This window comes from Quercus suber, unplaced genomic scaffold, assembly GCF_002906115.3.
Source record: "Quercus suber isolate HL8 unplaced genomic scaffold, Cork oak 2.0 scaffold_169, whole genome shotgun sequence".
Lineage (NCBI taxonomy): Eukaryota > Viridiplantae > Streptophyta > Magnoliopsida > Fagales > Fagaceae > Quercus > Quercus suber.
Genome location: NW_027069629.1, coordinates 376,656 through 392,641, shown reverse-complemented (window position 1 = coordinate 392,641; position 15,986 = coordinate 376,656). Strand labels below are relative to the sequence as shown.

Genomic DNA, 15,986 nt, shown 5'->3' with positions numbered 1-15,986 from the left:
ATGATTAAAAAAAAAAAACTTATTATACAATAGTCTTTCTAAGAACACAATAAAAATTAATAAAAAATATACAAACATTCGAAAATTAACAAAGTTTTTCTATAACTCAATACACGTCCATTTATTTATTTATAGGTAATACATGTCCATTTATAAAACTATGTATATGTATTATTTAAACAGATTATATAACATGGTAGATAAGTCGTATAACTCTATCATACATAGAAAAATCAGACAATACAGATTTGACACATGATACAACCGAATCCAATCAAGATGTAAAATTTAGACACTTCTAAACTTTAGAGATTTATGAAAAAAATCCTCATAGTAGCATAACTTACCTCTTAAAATGTTATAAAAATAAAAATTAAATAAATAAATAAAAAACAAAATTTACTGTTATCAACATCAAGTAGCCAAAAAAAAAAACGTCGTGTCCTACTTCTATATTATAATTTTGATTAATTTCACGACTCACATGCATCATCACTCTCTCTCTCTCTCTTTCTTTATCTACATCTCTCTTCCTTTTAAGTTTCTGTCGTTTTGTATATAATTCGATCCAAACCTTTACAGAATCGGAAAGAGGGACTTCTCTGTTTCTCGTCCATTCCTCTGTGTGTCTGTCGAGTTTAGTTTAGTAAAACACTCTCTCAGATCTTCAAATTTTCCGATCCCATATTCTCAACAAACACAACACAACCATGCCGGCCGTGTACGGAGCTCGATTGACAACCTTTGAAGATTCCGAGAAAGAGAGCGAGTACGGTTATGTCCGAAAGGTCCGTACAACTCTTTATATTTTTTTAATTATTAAATTTTTATTTTTTGATTTATAATTTGTTTGGGATTGGAACAAATCTGATTTAGTTGTAGATCGGAAATGCTAAACGGTGCGTTTTATGATTAGATCGTCTAGTTACATTTTTTTTTTTCTGAGTTATTTTAGGTTTTTTTGATTGATCTGAATTGTCATTTTGGGGTTTAAATTTTGTATGCTTTTATTAATTCGAATTGGATTGAATTTGAACTTGTTAAGCTTTCTTTTTTCCTTGATATCTAATCAAAATCATGATCATGTGGCTGACAAACTTAGTTAGTGACAGTGTGTGTGTAATGATTGAGAGAATTGGGAATGAAAATGTGACTGAATTTTGACATGTTGCTGTTTGATACTACCCGGCTCAGCTTTATTGGTTTGAATGGGTGGATTTTCAGGCCTTTTGGTATAGATCGTCTCGTTACATTTTTTTTTTTTCCTGAGTTATTTTAGGTTTTTTTGATTGATCTGAATTGTCATTTTGGGGTTTAAATTTTGTATGCTTTTATTAATTCGAATTGGATTGAATTTGAACTTGTTAAGCTTTCTTTTTTCCTTGATATCTAATCAAAATCATGATCATGTGGCTGACAAACTTAGTTAGTGACAGTGTGTGTGTAATGATTGAGAGAATTGGGAATGAAAATGTGACTGAATTTTGACATGTTGCTGTTTGATACTACCCGGCTCAGCTTTATTGGTTTGAATGGGTGGATTTTCAGGCCTTTTGGTAACTTGGAACATGCCATGATTATGTTGTTTTTTGATTCGCGGGTGTGTTTATTTCCTTGTGTTGTTGATTTGTTGTTAAAGAAATTGCATGTGCGATAGACGAAATGTTGATATGGGAATATGGATGGAAGCACAAAGTTAACATCTTTTTAATTTCTCTGTGAAAAAAAAATTGCAACTTTTTTAAATTTGAGGGATGATAATTGAGCTTAGACCAAATTATAGGGGACGAGAGGTTCTATCAATCTAGTTCTCAAAGATGTTTATTTCTTTGTGTTGTTGATTGTCGTTAAAGAAATTGCATATTTGATAGATGAAATGCTAATGTGGTGCGTTTAGAAGCTGGTATTGGGTGGAATGAATTTAAGGGAAAATGGATGGAGTGATAAAATTAAAATCTTTTTAATTTTTCAGTGAAAAAATTGCAACTTTTTAAATTTGAGGGATGATAATCAAGCTTGGACCAAATTGTAGGGATGAGAGCTTCTATCAATCTAGTTCTCAAGGATGTTTATTACCTCGTGTTATTGATTGTCGTTAAAAAAATTGCATATGTGATAGACGAAATGCTAATATGGCGTGTTTAAAAGCTAGTAGGGGGTGGAATGAATTTAAGGGAAAATGGATGGAGTGATAAAGTTAACATCTTTTTAATTTTTCAGTGAAAAAATTGCAACTATCTATATTATAGGGATGAGAGCTTCTATCAATCTAGTTCTCAAAGTGTTATGATTCTTTTAGACTAATGAAGTATTAGGTTGTAATGTATCTCTTCTTTCACTGTATTACTTTGAGGTGCTTTTTGATAGTTATGCAGTAATTTGAATGAAAGAAGATGAGAGCTGTGGTGATCAGTAACTGACTCACTTCGTACGTTGAAGTCATTATGGAATCAATTTGTTAACCCATATTATGGTTAATGGGGTTCTGCTTTTATACCTGTGTTTTCTATTCGTGAATTAGTTGACGTACAATGGTTAGTGTTGTTGAATTGATGTTGCTGTTACTGCTAGTGTTCTGTGGGACCTTTTTCTTACTTCTATTATTTATTATTTTTTTTTTATCAAAGATCGATTGCATCATTTTAATGTGTTCTCTATTGGGTTATGTTTCTTTTGATAATATATTTCTGCTTCAAGTTGCTGGTTTACTAGTTTGGAAATTGCTGGTTAAATTTGTGTGTATTGGATTGACTTATTGGTTGCATTGAATTTTTCTCTAATCATTTATAAATGTAAAGAACTGACAGTGATATCTCAAAAAAAAAGAAAAAATTGTGTGTTTTGCACTCACAAAATATAATTTGACAGGTATCTGGACCTGTCGTCATTGCAGATGGCATGGCTGGGGCTGCAATGTATGAGCTTGTCCGTGTTGGGCACGATAATCTTATTGGTGAGATCATTCGGTTGGAGGGAGATTCTGCTACCATCCAGGGTATTTGCTTTTGTCCCAACTCTTTTTTTTTTTTTTTTTTTTTTTTTTTTTTTTTTTTTTTTTTTTTTTGTAATGTTCTTGGCCATCTGATAAGGTAAACTTTGTGACAAAAAAGATTGACATGTACCAATAATTGTCTGCCATGTAGCATTATTTTTCCATATCTCACCTCTTAATAATCTCTCTGTTGTAATTCATTCTTCCTTGCATTATCCTTTGCTTTTATGCTCTCTTCTGTGAGTCATGTTGATCTGCCCTGTTGACCAAATAAATAATAATAGCATTATTATCAATATTATTAGCAATGTCAAGACCTCCCGTTGTTTCCAATAGAAACATCTTGGGTTCAAATCTCCCACCCCAACTATCGATGCATAAGAAAATGAAAAAAATAGTGATGATATGGTAAAATCTAAACATCCTTCTTTTTTTACTTATCAAAAAATATATATATCAGAAAATTTTCACTGCTGTAATATGGTCAATAGAGATGCCAAGAGCTTTGTAGCTCAACTAGTTGGCATCTCCCTGATGTTTTCAGCAGAGACATTCATAATTCTAATCCCCCCACCCCCAACTATTCAATTTTCCCAAAAAAAAAAATTGTAGATAGAAGATGTGAGAAACATTAGAATTGATGAAATACCCTTGTGCCTATGGTTATTTCAGTTTATGAGGAAACAGCTGGGTTGACGGTGAATGACCCTGTTCTACGAACACACAAGGTGAGTCCACCTTGTCTTTTTCCCACCTTTTTAAATGGTGTTGAAAACATTAGCTAACAAATGCTATGTTGATTACAGCCTTTATCAGTGGAGTTGGGACCTGGAATATTGGGAAATATTTTTGATGGAATTCAGGTTTGTCTGAATTATACTTGCAACTGTAATCTGATGATTTCTTTGGTATTAAATCTACTTAGGTTTAAGCACCGTTTTTCCTAGCAAGCCTTAAGAATGTTGCCATTGCTGGCAACAAATCAGTTTTTGATGTTGCATTATTTTAATTTTTATATCTAATTGAAACAGAGGCCTTTGAAAACTATTGCAAAAATATCCGGTGATGTCTATATCCCGCGTGGGGTGTCTGTTCCTGCTCTTGACAAAGATATACTTTGGGAATTTCAACCTAAAAAGATAGGTAATATATGAAAATTTAATCATAGCTGTTAAAATTGATTTTTATTTTGATTTTGTTTGATTGTGGTANTGTGAGAAACATTAGAATTGATGAAATTCCCTTGTGCCTATGGTTATTTCAGTTTATGAGGAAACAGCTGGGTTGACGGTGAATGACCCTGTTCTACGAACACACAAGGTGAGTCCACCTTGTCTTTTTCCCACCTTTTTAAATGGTGTTGAAAACATTAGCTAACAAATGCTATGTTGATTACAGCCTTTATCAGTGGAGTTGGGACCTGGAATATTGGGAAATATTTTTGATGGAATTCAGGTTTGTCTGAATTATACTTGCAACTGTAATCTGATGATTTCTTTGGTATTAAATCTACTTAGGTTTAAGCACCGTTTTTCCTAGCAAGCCTTAAGAATGTTGCCATTGCTGGCAACAAATCAGTTTTTGATGTTGCATTATTTTAATTTTTATATCTAATTGAAACAGAGGCCTTTGAAAACTATTGCAAAAATATCCGGTGATGTCTATATCCCGCGTGGGGTGTCTGTTCCTGCTCTTGACAAAGATATACTTTGGGAATTTCAACCTAAAAAGATAGGTAATATATGAAAATTTAATCATAGCTGTTAAAAATGATTTTTATTTTGATTTTGTTTGATTGTGGTAGCATCTAATGTCATCCACTGATGGCAGGTGAGGGAGATGCTATAACGGGCGGAGACTTGTATGCTGTAAGTCTTTTAAGATTTGATCTTTGTTTTGTTTAAAAAAAAAAAAAAAAACCCTTATTAGAGTAGTACTCGACTGTTTATTTTCTAGCATTAAGTTTCTCCTAAGGCCTAACATTAAGATTTTTCCAATGCAGAGCGTCATTGAAAACAGTCTAATGCAACATCATGTTGCACTTCCTCCTGATGCAATGGGAAAAATTACTTATATTGCACCACCTGGTCAATATTCGCTGAAGGTTTGTCCGTCTAATTTCTTTGGCATGCTATCTTGTGTGCCTTTATAGTCCATCGGCATTGTCAAGTTAAAATTTTCTTTCTGAATTATTTGCAATTATTTTGTGACGGTTATTCATTTGGGCTTTTGAGCTGCATATTTTGTGATATTGGAATGGCATTTATGAATATATATTTTTTTTTCAATGTTTATACATTTGTTTGCATCTTTAGGGCTTTTCCATAGTGTTTCTTGAACTTGAACATGAACTTAAATAAGAGAATAAACTCTGTTAGTCTCTTAAATAGAATCTGAAACTTGAATAAGAGAATAAACTCTAAGCCATGTTTTTGAGTTCACACTTTAGCATGCAATTTATTAACTTTTCCTAAATTTATATGCAGGATACTGTCTTAGAGCTTGAGTTTCAGGGTGTCAAAAAGCAATTTACTATGCTTCAGGTTTCTAACTTTGTTCCTTTGTTTTCACTTTTATGACTATAGCTTTGTTCTACCATTGATAAACTTATATGTGTTTCGTTGTACTTTACCCATATTCAGACTTGGCCTGTACGTACACCACGGCCTGTTGCATCAAAACTTTCTGCTGATACCCCTCTGCTTACTGGTCAGGTATATAAATGTCTTGTTGGTTGCTTTATCTATTAATTTTTATTTTGAGAATTGTGCATGTCTGATGGTTTTGTTTCATTTCAGCGTGTTCTTGATGCCCTTTTCCCCTCAGTTCTTGGTGGGACTTGTGCCATACCTGGGGCTTTTGGTTGTGGCAAAACAGTCATTAGTCAAGCTCTTTCTAAGGTGAACTTGTTGACCTATAGAGGCTTATTGTTTATATTTTGGATTATATATTTTAATTTTTTGAGTTTCTAACATACCTTTATATGTGCAGTACTCTAACTCTGATACTGTAGTTTATGTTGGTTGTGGAGAACGAGGAAATGAAATGGCAGAGGTCTGTATTTTCTGATGTTGATCATCAATCAATCATTTTTGTTTTTTTGTTTTTTTTGTTTTTTTTTTTGCAGTTGATTATTAAGGTGTTACCAATTTTTCAGGTTCTTATGGACTTCCCTCAATTGACAATGACATTGCCTGATGGCCGTGAAGAATCTGTCATGAAGCGTACAACACTTGTGGCCAACACTTCAAACATGCCAGTGGCTGCGCGTGAGGCTTCAATTTATACAGGTATTTGTATTAGGTCCTGTGCAACGCTAATTAGTTCAGCTTGTTAAGGTTTGAACACTGAATAATTTGATGAAATGACCTCTATCATGAATTTTAAATGCATATTCTGCTAATGCATTGCAGTTGAGTTGTAGTTATTTTCATTCTGTTTAGTCATCTGGTGTTACAATTGTAGAAATTTTTTAACATGATATTTATCTCCATATTATATTTGTCCTTTAATTCACTTCATTCTCCCATAAGAATGGGTGGAGGGTGAGGCTGTGGATTCAAAACCCACTGGATACCTGTGTAACCTACCAATTAAGAAAATATGTTCTTCATGCAACGTATGTCTTAATCCTCTCCTCCTCTGTTAACTTCTGGTGCAATATGTTTCAAAATTGACGTGAAGATGGGTTTCTAGCATTATATTTATTATATTATTTGAAACAATTAAGTTAGTGCATAATTAATTATATGATTTCGATTTTCTTTCTCTGATCTACTTTGTTTTTGAATTGCTGTTGTAGATGGAAAGATACTTTTTGAACATCGTTGTAATTGTTCTTTAATTATTAAGTATTATGTCTTCCTGTGTATTATATTTTTTTAATGAATTAATTAGATATATTCCTTACAAGTTCATTTTACAGTCCGGGTATGTTATGATTCATATTTATACTGCACTTATATGAACATTATTGTGCTATGGAGGAATAAAATTACTTGCATAGGATATGTTCAATGTGGTTGCTTTTGCTGGTCTGGCAAAAGGTAGTCCACTATTTACTGAGGGCTGTGTCATGATAGTTTACAACTTAATCTTGAATTGCCAGGGATCACAATAGCTGAATATTTCAGAGATATGGGATACAATGTCAGCATGATGGCAGATTCAACATCTCGATGGGCAGAAGCATTGCGTGAAATTTCTGGACGGCTGGTTAGTTTTCTCAATTAATTTTAACTCATGTAACACGAGTTTGTACTCTCGACTTTTTGAAGGAATCAGTTCAATGATTTATGTGCTACATTGATAATGGTTCGTTAATCCTGTATTGTATGGGTTTTGCTTTTACTATCACTCTCTCTGTGGCCTTTACTCTTACAAAGTGGTGAGGAGTGTTCTCTTTCTCAATTTCTGGAGACTAAAGTACATCTTGTTAGAGTGAAATCAAGTTTATATTCAGTATTTGTTGCTCTGTGATTGGGTTGAGATGTACCTCGCTACTTCTAATAGCGTTCTGTAGGTACTTAGTACTTTTTCTTTTCTAGGTCTTGGTTTGGTGATTGACTGACATTTACTGTTGGATGCATCCTTGAGTCTTGCCTTTTGGAGGCAGTATCCATATTCAATTTTGTTAGTCTAATAGGCAGTATAGCTTTCAACAGCAAGAGAAGTTGGTATATCTTTCACCAATCTTACAATTAAGTGACTATTGCAATCTTGTCAATGGTATAATTTTTTAGCCTAACTCCCCTATCTGTTTTTCTTGGAGGTCATAAATATGAGCATGTAGGCCTTTATTTGCCTCATGTTTAATATTTGAAAGTGGTTAAAGAAACATGATCTATTGTATTTTATGCACATCTCACTTTGGAGATTGTCATCCCCTCTACTTCCTCAGCCTACTTTAATGGTGTTTGTCTTGATTTCTTACACAGGCAGAAATGCCCGCAGATAGTGGATATCCTGCCTACCTGGCAGCACGTTTAGCCTCATTTTATGAACGTGCTGGTAAAGTAAAATGTCTTGGTAGTCCAGAACGTACTGGTAGCGTTACAATTGTTGGTGCTGTTTCTCCCCCTGGAGGTGATTTCTCAGATCCTGTGACATCTGCAACGCTTGGCATTGTTCAGGTAAAAGATTCTGATATGCTTTCTGCATATCACATATTAATTTCTATGCGCACTAATTCTGGTGAGTGGGGTCATTTGCTTGTAGGTTTTATTGGCTAAAAGCAAGTCCAAAGGGTTCTTCTTTAGAAAGGTTCCTGATGTTATAAAAAAAATATAAAATATTCTATGGGCACATTTCTGAACATTTTGAGTCCAATATTTCCCTCCATAGGTTGCATTAATTGGATTGTTGCTCCATTGATATTTTTCTATATTATAGCAAGTCAATTTGAGAAATAAGTGTACTTTTCTTTCTTCTTCCCTTTTTTTTTTTTTTTTTTTTTTGAGAAACAAGTGTAAGCCTGAGGTATGCAGAATTTCTTTTTTCATCATCGTGCAGTTGAATGAGTTTTTGGTTTGATTATTATGCAGAACTATCTAATGGTTTATTTGGATGAAGTAGTTGAAGAGAATGGCATTTTAAGTTTTTAGTTTAAGTGGCTTGAATAAAGTTGGAATAGTAAAATAATTTCCTTTTGATGATGAAATTCATGGATTGAAGTAACTGTTACTAATCTTTGTATTGGAAATAATTAGGCTTAATATGTTTTTTAAAATATATAACACTAGCTGAATTCATGTGGCTGACCTAATCTTAGTTGTCAAGGATCTATAGCCAACCCCAAATTTTGGGACCAAGGCTTTTGATGTTGTTGTTGTATAACACTAGTGTTTTTATTGGAGCAAAATCCTCAAAAATCAAATCAATCACATGGGATTAAAAATTATATTAAGCAATTTAAACTAGCAATTATTATTCCAATACTAGCAACCATTATTTAATCTATCTGCTACTTTATTTGATTGTTCTATTTATGTTTTGCAGGTTTTCTGGGGTTTGGACAAAAAACTTGCCCAGAGGAAACATTTCCCTTCTGTAAACTGGCTTATTTCATATTCAAAGTACTCTGGGGTGTGTTCTTAAACTGTTTCCACATCTTGCTTATCAAATTCATGGTGTAACCTTTTGTGTACAATGATACTAGTCCTATCCATTGATTAATATGTTTATCATGTTTACAGGCATTGGAGTCTTTCTATGATCAATTTGATCCAGATTTTATTAACATCAGGACAAAGGCCCGTGAGGTGCTGCAGAGAGAGGATGACCTGAATGAAATTGTCCAGGTATGTCTTCATTTGTCCTGGTCTTTTTTTTAGTTGGAGACAAAAGAATTCTCTTCTTTTAACTGTTTATAGATGTGATATAACTAATAAGTGGGGGATTCTGCTAGCTGAAAGTAATGGGTGTCTCAGAGGTCCTTAATCATTAAGATAAAGCTGGACTAATTACCTGACATACACAGTTGTGTAAGTGACATATGGACTTCACCTTCAGATTGATTTTTGGATACAAAGGTATCCTATTGACTGCTATCTGAGTGGTACCACCACCCTACCTAAGTACCTAACCACCTATATTCGGCTATCTGTACTACACAAAGCACAGATCCCAAGCCGGGGTGAAATTACTTATAAAAAAAAAAGTAGAATGTCCATTATTGGTTTCATTTGGAGCAAAGCGTTTATAGCTAATTTAAATGGCTTCTTCTATTAATTACTTAACACCTATGACTATCTTGTTTTTGCAGCTTGTAGGAAAGGATGCTTTAGCTGAAGGAGACAAGATTACCCTAGAGACTGCTAAGCTTTTGAGGGAAGACTATCTTGCTCAGAATGCTTTTACTCCGTAAGTCTCTGCTTATTAGTCAATCTGTCTAAAATCCATCTTGTAAAAATTAGTTTAATAGGACAGAGTAGCCTCTACCTAATCTGATACATGAATTTTGTATGACTATGACAGATACGACAAATTCTGCCCTTTCTACAAGTCTGTTTGGATGATGCGCAACATTATCCATTTTTTTAATTTGGCCAATCAGGTAGATTTTTTGTTTGTTTCATTTCTTTTCAATTCCCTTTTACTACTGATCTACCACTTCCATCATGTATTCATCATTGACTGAAGTTTTTTCTCGCCTGTTTTACCTACGGGTCTCTTTTGTTTCTAGAGAGAGAGAGAATTTTTAAATTGGCTCCCTTAATCGCTTAATTAATTTCAAGTTTCATTCTTGGAAAATTAAGGGCAGGGCAAAGACTTCAACATGTACTCCCCTCTTTTTCATATTTGATATCCTGATTTGAGATCCGAAAGTTTTGTAATTCAGAAGAGCTAAAGGTTCTCTTACTCCTTAGTGCTTCATTGGGCTCTTGGGAGGATGTAGGAAACAAATTGAAACTGAATGGATTTAACATTCCTTTTTCCTCTGTTTTGTTTAATCATTATGCTCTCTCTCTCTCTCTCCTTTTTATTTTTATTTATTTATTTTCTTATAACAACTAATTGGAGCACGAGTGCAAAATGAGCTCTAATGTAATGCTGCTTGAAATATGCAGGCGGTGGAGAGAGGAGCTGGTATGGATGGTCAAAAGATTTCTTATACCCTTATCAAACATCGATTGGGAGATCTCTTTTACCGTTTAGTGTAAGTAATAATGGTGCTAAAATAAGTGAACATGGTTTATTCATAATGTATGAGAAGCAGGTTGTAATCTGCTGATTTATTGGCATCACAGGTCTCAGAAATTTGAGGATCCGGCTGAAGGAGAAGCAGCTCTTGTGGCCAAATTCAGTAAGTTATATGAGGACCTGACCAATGGTTTCCGCAACCTCGAGGATGAAACTCGGTGATTAAATGTCTTAAATGTATGATTTATTATCGATTGTCAAAGTGGCAGTTATATCCTTGGATTGAGTTTCTGTTTTTCACTTTTGTATGGAGGACTGCTGTGTTGTTAGGTATATCTCTAGTGAATTTTCTGCTTGTATGGGATTTGTTTTAGGTGGGGTCTATAGCTATAATTTTTGTTATGTATTCCAATAATTCCCTTCTGTTATTTATTGATAAATAAGAAAAGATACACCGTTTTGTTGTTATTGTGTTGAGCAATAAGAGCTGTAGTTTCAGTATTAAAGTGCTTGTGAAGTTGCTCATTAACTTTTCTTTACCATTCATTTTGTTCCTCTACGCTATTCAATTTTGTTTGTAAAATCTGACAATTTTTTAAATCTGTTAGACGTGGCCTCGGAAGTAGTTATGATTCCTTATGGACTTTTCTTTACTTACCCAGCAGTAACTAGGAGAGGGTTTCTATACCTTTCCATAGTTCTGAAGCCAAAAGTTATGGTACCAGAATACCAATGTTTCTTAAGGAACCATTGGATGCCAATTTCTAACTTAGATGAGTCTGGAGGAAGTCATATGTCGAAATAACGATGATATTTGTGTGAGAGTCTGAATGGACGTGGACAGGGGTTTAAGTGTCCTCTGAAAGACAGTTTCATTGAATTTGTTCAGAGCATGGTTGGAGGGTAGTAGGACTATGCATTTTCAATGAAGAACCTCGGGAACCAAAACTCAGGTCAAATGAAAAACTACCAAAAATTTTGTTTCTTGCCCTTTTAGAACTCAGTTTCTGTTTCCCTTATCTTCATCTCGTTAATTATCTTGTCTTGAAGAAAGTTCAAAAATGCCTTGAAGGAAGCCTTCAAGGTCGTTTATTTTCATCAGCTCCTTTGCCACTTCTGCAGGAGTAGCCTCCACCTTCTCTGTAAGTGCCCGTTTGTTTCCACGTTCTGAGCCCAAAAAGCGCTTTTTTTTAAAACCCAAGTATTTTTTTATTATGCACTTTTTGAAAACTTCACTTTTTCAAAAAGTTGAACGAAACTCACCTTAAGCCTTTTAATCTATTCAAAGAGTGGCGAAGCTCCAGATAGTTAAATGCAAGTTGCTTGATCGCAAAAATGGTGCAATAGTAAAAGCAAATATGCATGTCCGTACGTCCAGGTCTTGACAAAGCAGGGTCAATTCATTCTCTATGATTAGTTGTGAAGATAATGATGCGTCCATTACCACAACATGACCAAAGACCATCAATAAAATTGAGCAGTCCTGAGAGTGTCATATGTTGAAAAGTGTCATATGTTGAAAAGAACACTTATTAGAAAACATATTTCTTCAGACTATGATATAACTTGTAAGAACAAATATGCCTAAATTTTACTTGGTTTAGCCATGATGTTCCCCTATAGGTTAAACCACCAAGACATATCATTTCAGACTATGATACAACAAGTATTAGCAAGTAGCAACAAATGCCCCAAATTTTAACTCATTTTAGCCATAATGTTCTCCTAAAGCTTAAACCACCAAGGACTCTTACCATTTTCTCTCTTAATCTCAATGAGTTTTGTTAAGTACTAGAGGGCATTGTTACATACTAACCATATAATGGCATTTTTTAGAAATGACAGATATTATAATCGCACTAAGGCTACCGTTGCCATGATTCCATGGTTGAGACTTGGAATCCCGATTTTCCAGCTCAATAGAGCAATCAATATCTTCTATGACAAGTATTGATCTGCCAGACATGCTGAGTAACAAACACTTGAGCTGAGAGTTGGAGTGGATATCAGTTAGATCCAAGTCATAGATGTCAAATGTTAGGTGATTAGCCATGGCTGCAATCAAGCTTGACTTGCCCGTGCCAGGGGGGCCATATAACAAGTACCCTCCCTCGTTTCCAAGTTTTCCCAATTCTTTTGTAGCACTCTTTCTCACTCGAAAATTTGTTCAAATCCTCAATCAATGTCTTCTTGAGCTTTGAGTCCATAGCAAGTGTCTCAAAGGTCATTGGGTGATTGAGATTGATCACGTTCATCGGTGAGTTAGGTTGGACTATGAAATTTTCTTTTACTGTGGATTGGGTTAGGTTCAAGTCATAAGATTCACAAATCTGCTTAACCCACCTATAGTTAATATATATTTAAAATTTGAAATATATATTATATAATTTTGGTATTTACTTTTTTGCCCATCTTCCTAAATAAAACCAAAACTCTAAGTTCTCCTCAGATAATTTGTGTTTGTTTAATGATATGCTCATGATTATTTAATTATAAATTTGCTCTTTGTGGCGGTGTTATTTTAATGCTTAATTTAATAATAATAATAATAATTTTGTTTTTTTAAAAAACTATCCAACCCATGGCTCCAACCTAACCCAACCTAATCCACATGGGTTGGATTAGAACTTTGTGATGGGTTAGATATTTTTTTACCTAACATGGTGGGTTTGGTTAAAAATCTACTCAACTCAACCAAACTGATGTCTGTTTTTCATCCTACATGTGGTGAAAGAAATTTGAGCCCAACTTTTGAAAACATAAAGAATTTTGGACTTCCCTTTGGGTTTTAAGTTTTTCGGCCCAGAACCCAGTTTTTTTATGGAAGGAAAAAAATATTTAAAATCCGCTAGAAGGAGGGCTTGAACCTCCGACCTTGTGGTTAACAGCCACACGCTCTAACCAACTGAGCTATTCCAGCTTTTGTGAGTAGTGTATTCTCTTATTTATACTTTACCTTATCCTATGGAGTAGAAAGCGAAAAGCCAGAATCATGAACTACAATATTAAAAAAAAATTAAAAAATGAGCTTGTCAAAAATATAATCTTAGTGTTAGGTTCAAATTTAAACCAATAACAACTAACCACTTATGATTTATTGTGAAAATGTTGTGGACGTAGCACCTCTCATTATAGAAAGGACATTTTCAAAAAAAAATTATTTGCAGGTTTTCTTATATTCTCCCATGAAATAGTGGTAGAGCTAAGATTTCAAATTAGTGCGATAGAAGTTTTAAAGACAATATTTCAACAAGTAACCTTAAAAAATATCAATATTATAACAAAATAAACAATATATATATATATATATAACTATAATTGTCATACGTTAACATAAACTATATTTATTTTTTCTTATTTAGTTTTAATTTTCTCAATAACTCTTAAAGAAGGATTGTAGGAAGTGATAATGCTGAGATCGTCAGTCAAGATGTTCGTCCAGATGAAGGTCGTCCTCCGCTGGTATCAGCCCTGGGATACAACAAAAGAGAAAGAATCACCGGTGGGGTGCTACCCACAACGTCTCCGATGATTAAGTTAGAGAAGCCTAGCAAGCGGAGTAAAGTAAAGAAAATTAGAAGGAAGATAGAGTGGTGTGATTTTTCTTACCCCTTCTGGATCTTGTTTAAGGGTATATATAGGTTATTTCAGTGTCCTTCTAGCCGTTGGCTCCGTCATTATGGGAGCATTATTGATTGGGTTCGTAACGCTTGTGCCAGGTGTTAAGTTGACCGGCGAACCTTCAACGGCATTGGTGTTTATTGCAGCTATTCGTAACGGCCGTCCTTGGTTGTGTTGATCAGGCGGCCTTCTTTGTACTGTGACGGTAATGAGATCGTCCTCGTTCATCGTCCTTAGAGGATGGACGATCTTACTAATTTATTGGACCCATCAGGAAGATTTGTAAAATCTACTTCGATACAAATTAGTATGGAATTCAATTCAGACTCATTATTACATATATCTATATTTATTCTTCATAGTTTGTGTGTATGTGTGTGTATTGAGCTTACATATCCACATAAACTGACGCCATCTATGTTATAAAACCTACTTTGTATATATCTATATTTATCCTTCATAGTTTTACAAGCACATGCTAGATAACACCCACACACGATTATAAAAAAGAAACTAAAACACTGGAATTTTATAGTGATGATATACTATAATTAAATATATATATATATATATCATGTTCGAAGACTTTTTTATGGTTATTTTTTATGGTGATAATATCATTAATAAATCTTGGATTTTATAAATTTAATAATTTATTATGTATTATTTAATTTTTATTTTTAATTATTATGTTATGCATTCTCCTATTTGTTTTGAAAGGAAGAGAAAGATAATACAATAAATTTATTTTTTCACCCTACATGTGAAACAATACAAGTCAGCTCACAAACCATTTGGGACGACCTATATTTAACCCAAACCCACTCTAATTCGGCCCAACACACTTACCAAATTCAGAGTGAATTTCATTGAGTTGGGGATTTAGCCTAGCCCGATTGTTTTTTTTTTTTTTTTTTTTTCTAAAAAAAAAAAAACACAAAAGAAATACCTTAAAAAATATCAATATTATAACAAAATAAACAATATATATATATATATATATATAACTATAATTGTCATACGTTAACATAAACTATATTTATTTTTTCTTATTTAGTTTTAATTTTCTCAATAACTCTTAAAGAAGGATTGTAGGAAGATTTGTAGAATCTACTTCGATACAAATTAGTATGGAATTCAATTCAGACTCATTATTACATATATCTATATTTATTCTTCATAGTTTGTGTGTATGTGTGTGTATTGAGCTTACATATCCACATAAACTGATGCCATCTATGTTATAAAACCTACTTTGTATATATCTATATTTATCCTTCATAGTTTTACAAGCACATGCTAGATAACACCCACACACGATTATAAAAAAGAAACTAAAATACTGGAATTTTATAGTGATGATATACTATAATTAAATATAGATATATATATATATATATCATGGTGGAAGACTTTTTTATGGTTATTTTTTATGGTAATAATATCATTAATAAATCTTGGATTTTATAAATTTAATAATTTATTATGTATTATTTAATTTTTGTTTTTAATTATTATGTTATGCATTCTCCTATTTGTTTTGAAAGGAAGAGAAAGATAATACAATAAATTTATTTTTTCACCCTACATGTGAAAGAATACAAGTCAGCTCACAAACCATTTAGGACGACCTATATTTAACCCAAACCCACTCTAATTCGGCCCAACACACTTACCAAATTCAGAGTGAATTTCATTGAGTTGGGGATTTAGCCTAGCCCGATTGTTTTTT

At 33.4% G+C, this 15,986-nt stretch overlaps 1 protein-coding gene and 1 non-coding gene across 3 annotated transcripts; one reads left to right on the top strand and one right to left on the bottom strand.

Annotated features, from left to right (window-relative positions):
- The first annotated feature begins 481 nt into the window (after window positions 1-481).
- On the top strand, window positions 482-11,139 carry LOC112034652 (V-type proton ATPase catalytic subunit A). Of its 2 annotated transcripts, XM_024067470.2 has the most exons (20): window positions 482-788; window positions 2,869-2,995; window positions 3,665-3,720; window positions 3,799-3,855; window positions 4,024-4,135; window positions 4,823-4,860; window positions 4,995-5,096; window positions 5,479-5,535; window positions 5,635-5,706; window positions 5,791-5,892; window positions 5,984-6,046; window positions 6,150-6,282; window positions 7,101-7,207; window positions 7,930-8,124; window positions 8,990-9,076; window positions 9,187-9,291; window positions 9,756-9,853; window positions 9,968-10,046; window positions 10,561-10,649; window positions 10,741-11,139. In XM_024067470.2, exons 1-20 carry the CDS (start codon window positions 711-713, stop codon window positions 10,853-10,855), a joined length of 1,872 nt encoding a protein of 623 aa, XP_023923238.1. In that variant the 5' UTR covers window positions 482-710; the 3' UTR covers window positions 10,856-11,139. The 2 variants fall into 2 exon arrangements, with proteins under 2 accessions (XP_023923238.1, XP_065634005.1); XM_065777933.1 differs by lacking the exons at window positions 482-788; window positions 2,869-2,995; window positions 3,665-3,720; window positions 3,799-3,855; window positions 4,024-4,135 and adding exons at window positions 4,210-4,312; window positions 4,391-4,447; window positions 4,616-4,727.
- Window positions 11,140-13,479: 2,340 nt separating this feature from the next.
- TRNAN-GUU (transfer RNA asparagine (anticodon GUU)) lies at window positions 13,480-13,553 on the bottom strand. Its single transcript has one exon. It is a non-coding gene; the product is annotated as a tRNA-Asn (tRNA).
- Between the last annotated feature and the right edge of the window lie 2,433 nt (window positions 13,554-15,986).

What these genes read in the sequence shown, in the direction of transcription:
- LOC112034652 (XM_024067470.2), top strand. Translation starts at nt 711, where the DNA reads ATGCCGGCCGTGTACGGAGCTCGATTGACAACCTTTGAAGATTCCGAG. An exon ending in AGTACGGTTATGTCCGAAAG is followed by an intron (nt 789 to 2,868) that starts GTCCGTACAACT and finishes ATAATTTGACAG; the next exon opens with GTATCTGGACCTGTCGTCAT. An exon ending in GCTCAGAATGCTTTTACTCC is followed by an intron (nt 9,854 to 9,967) that starts GTAAGTCTCTGC and finishes TGACTATGACAG; the next exon opens with ATACGACAAATTCTGCCCTT.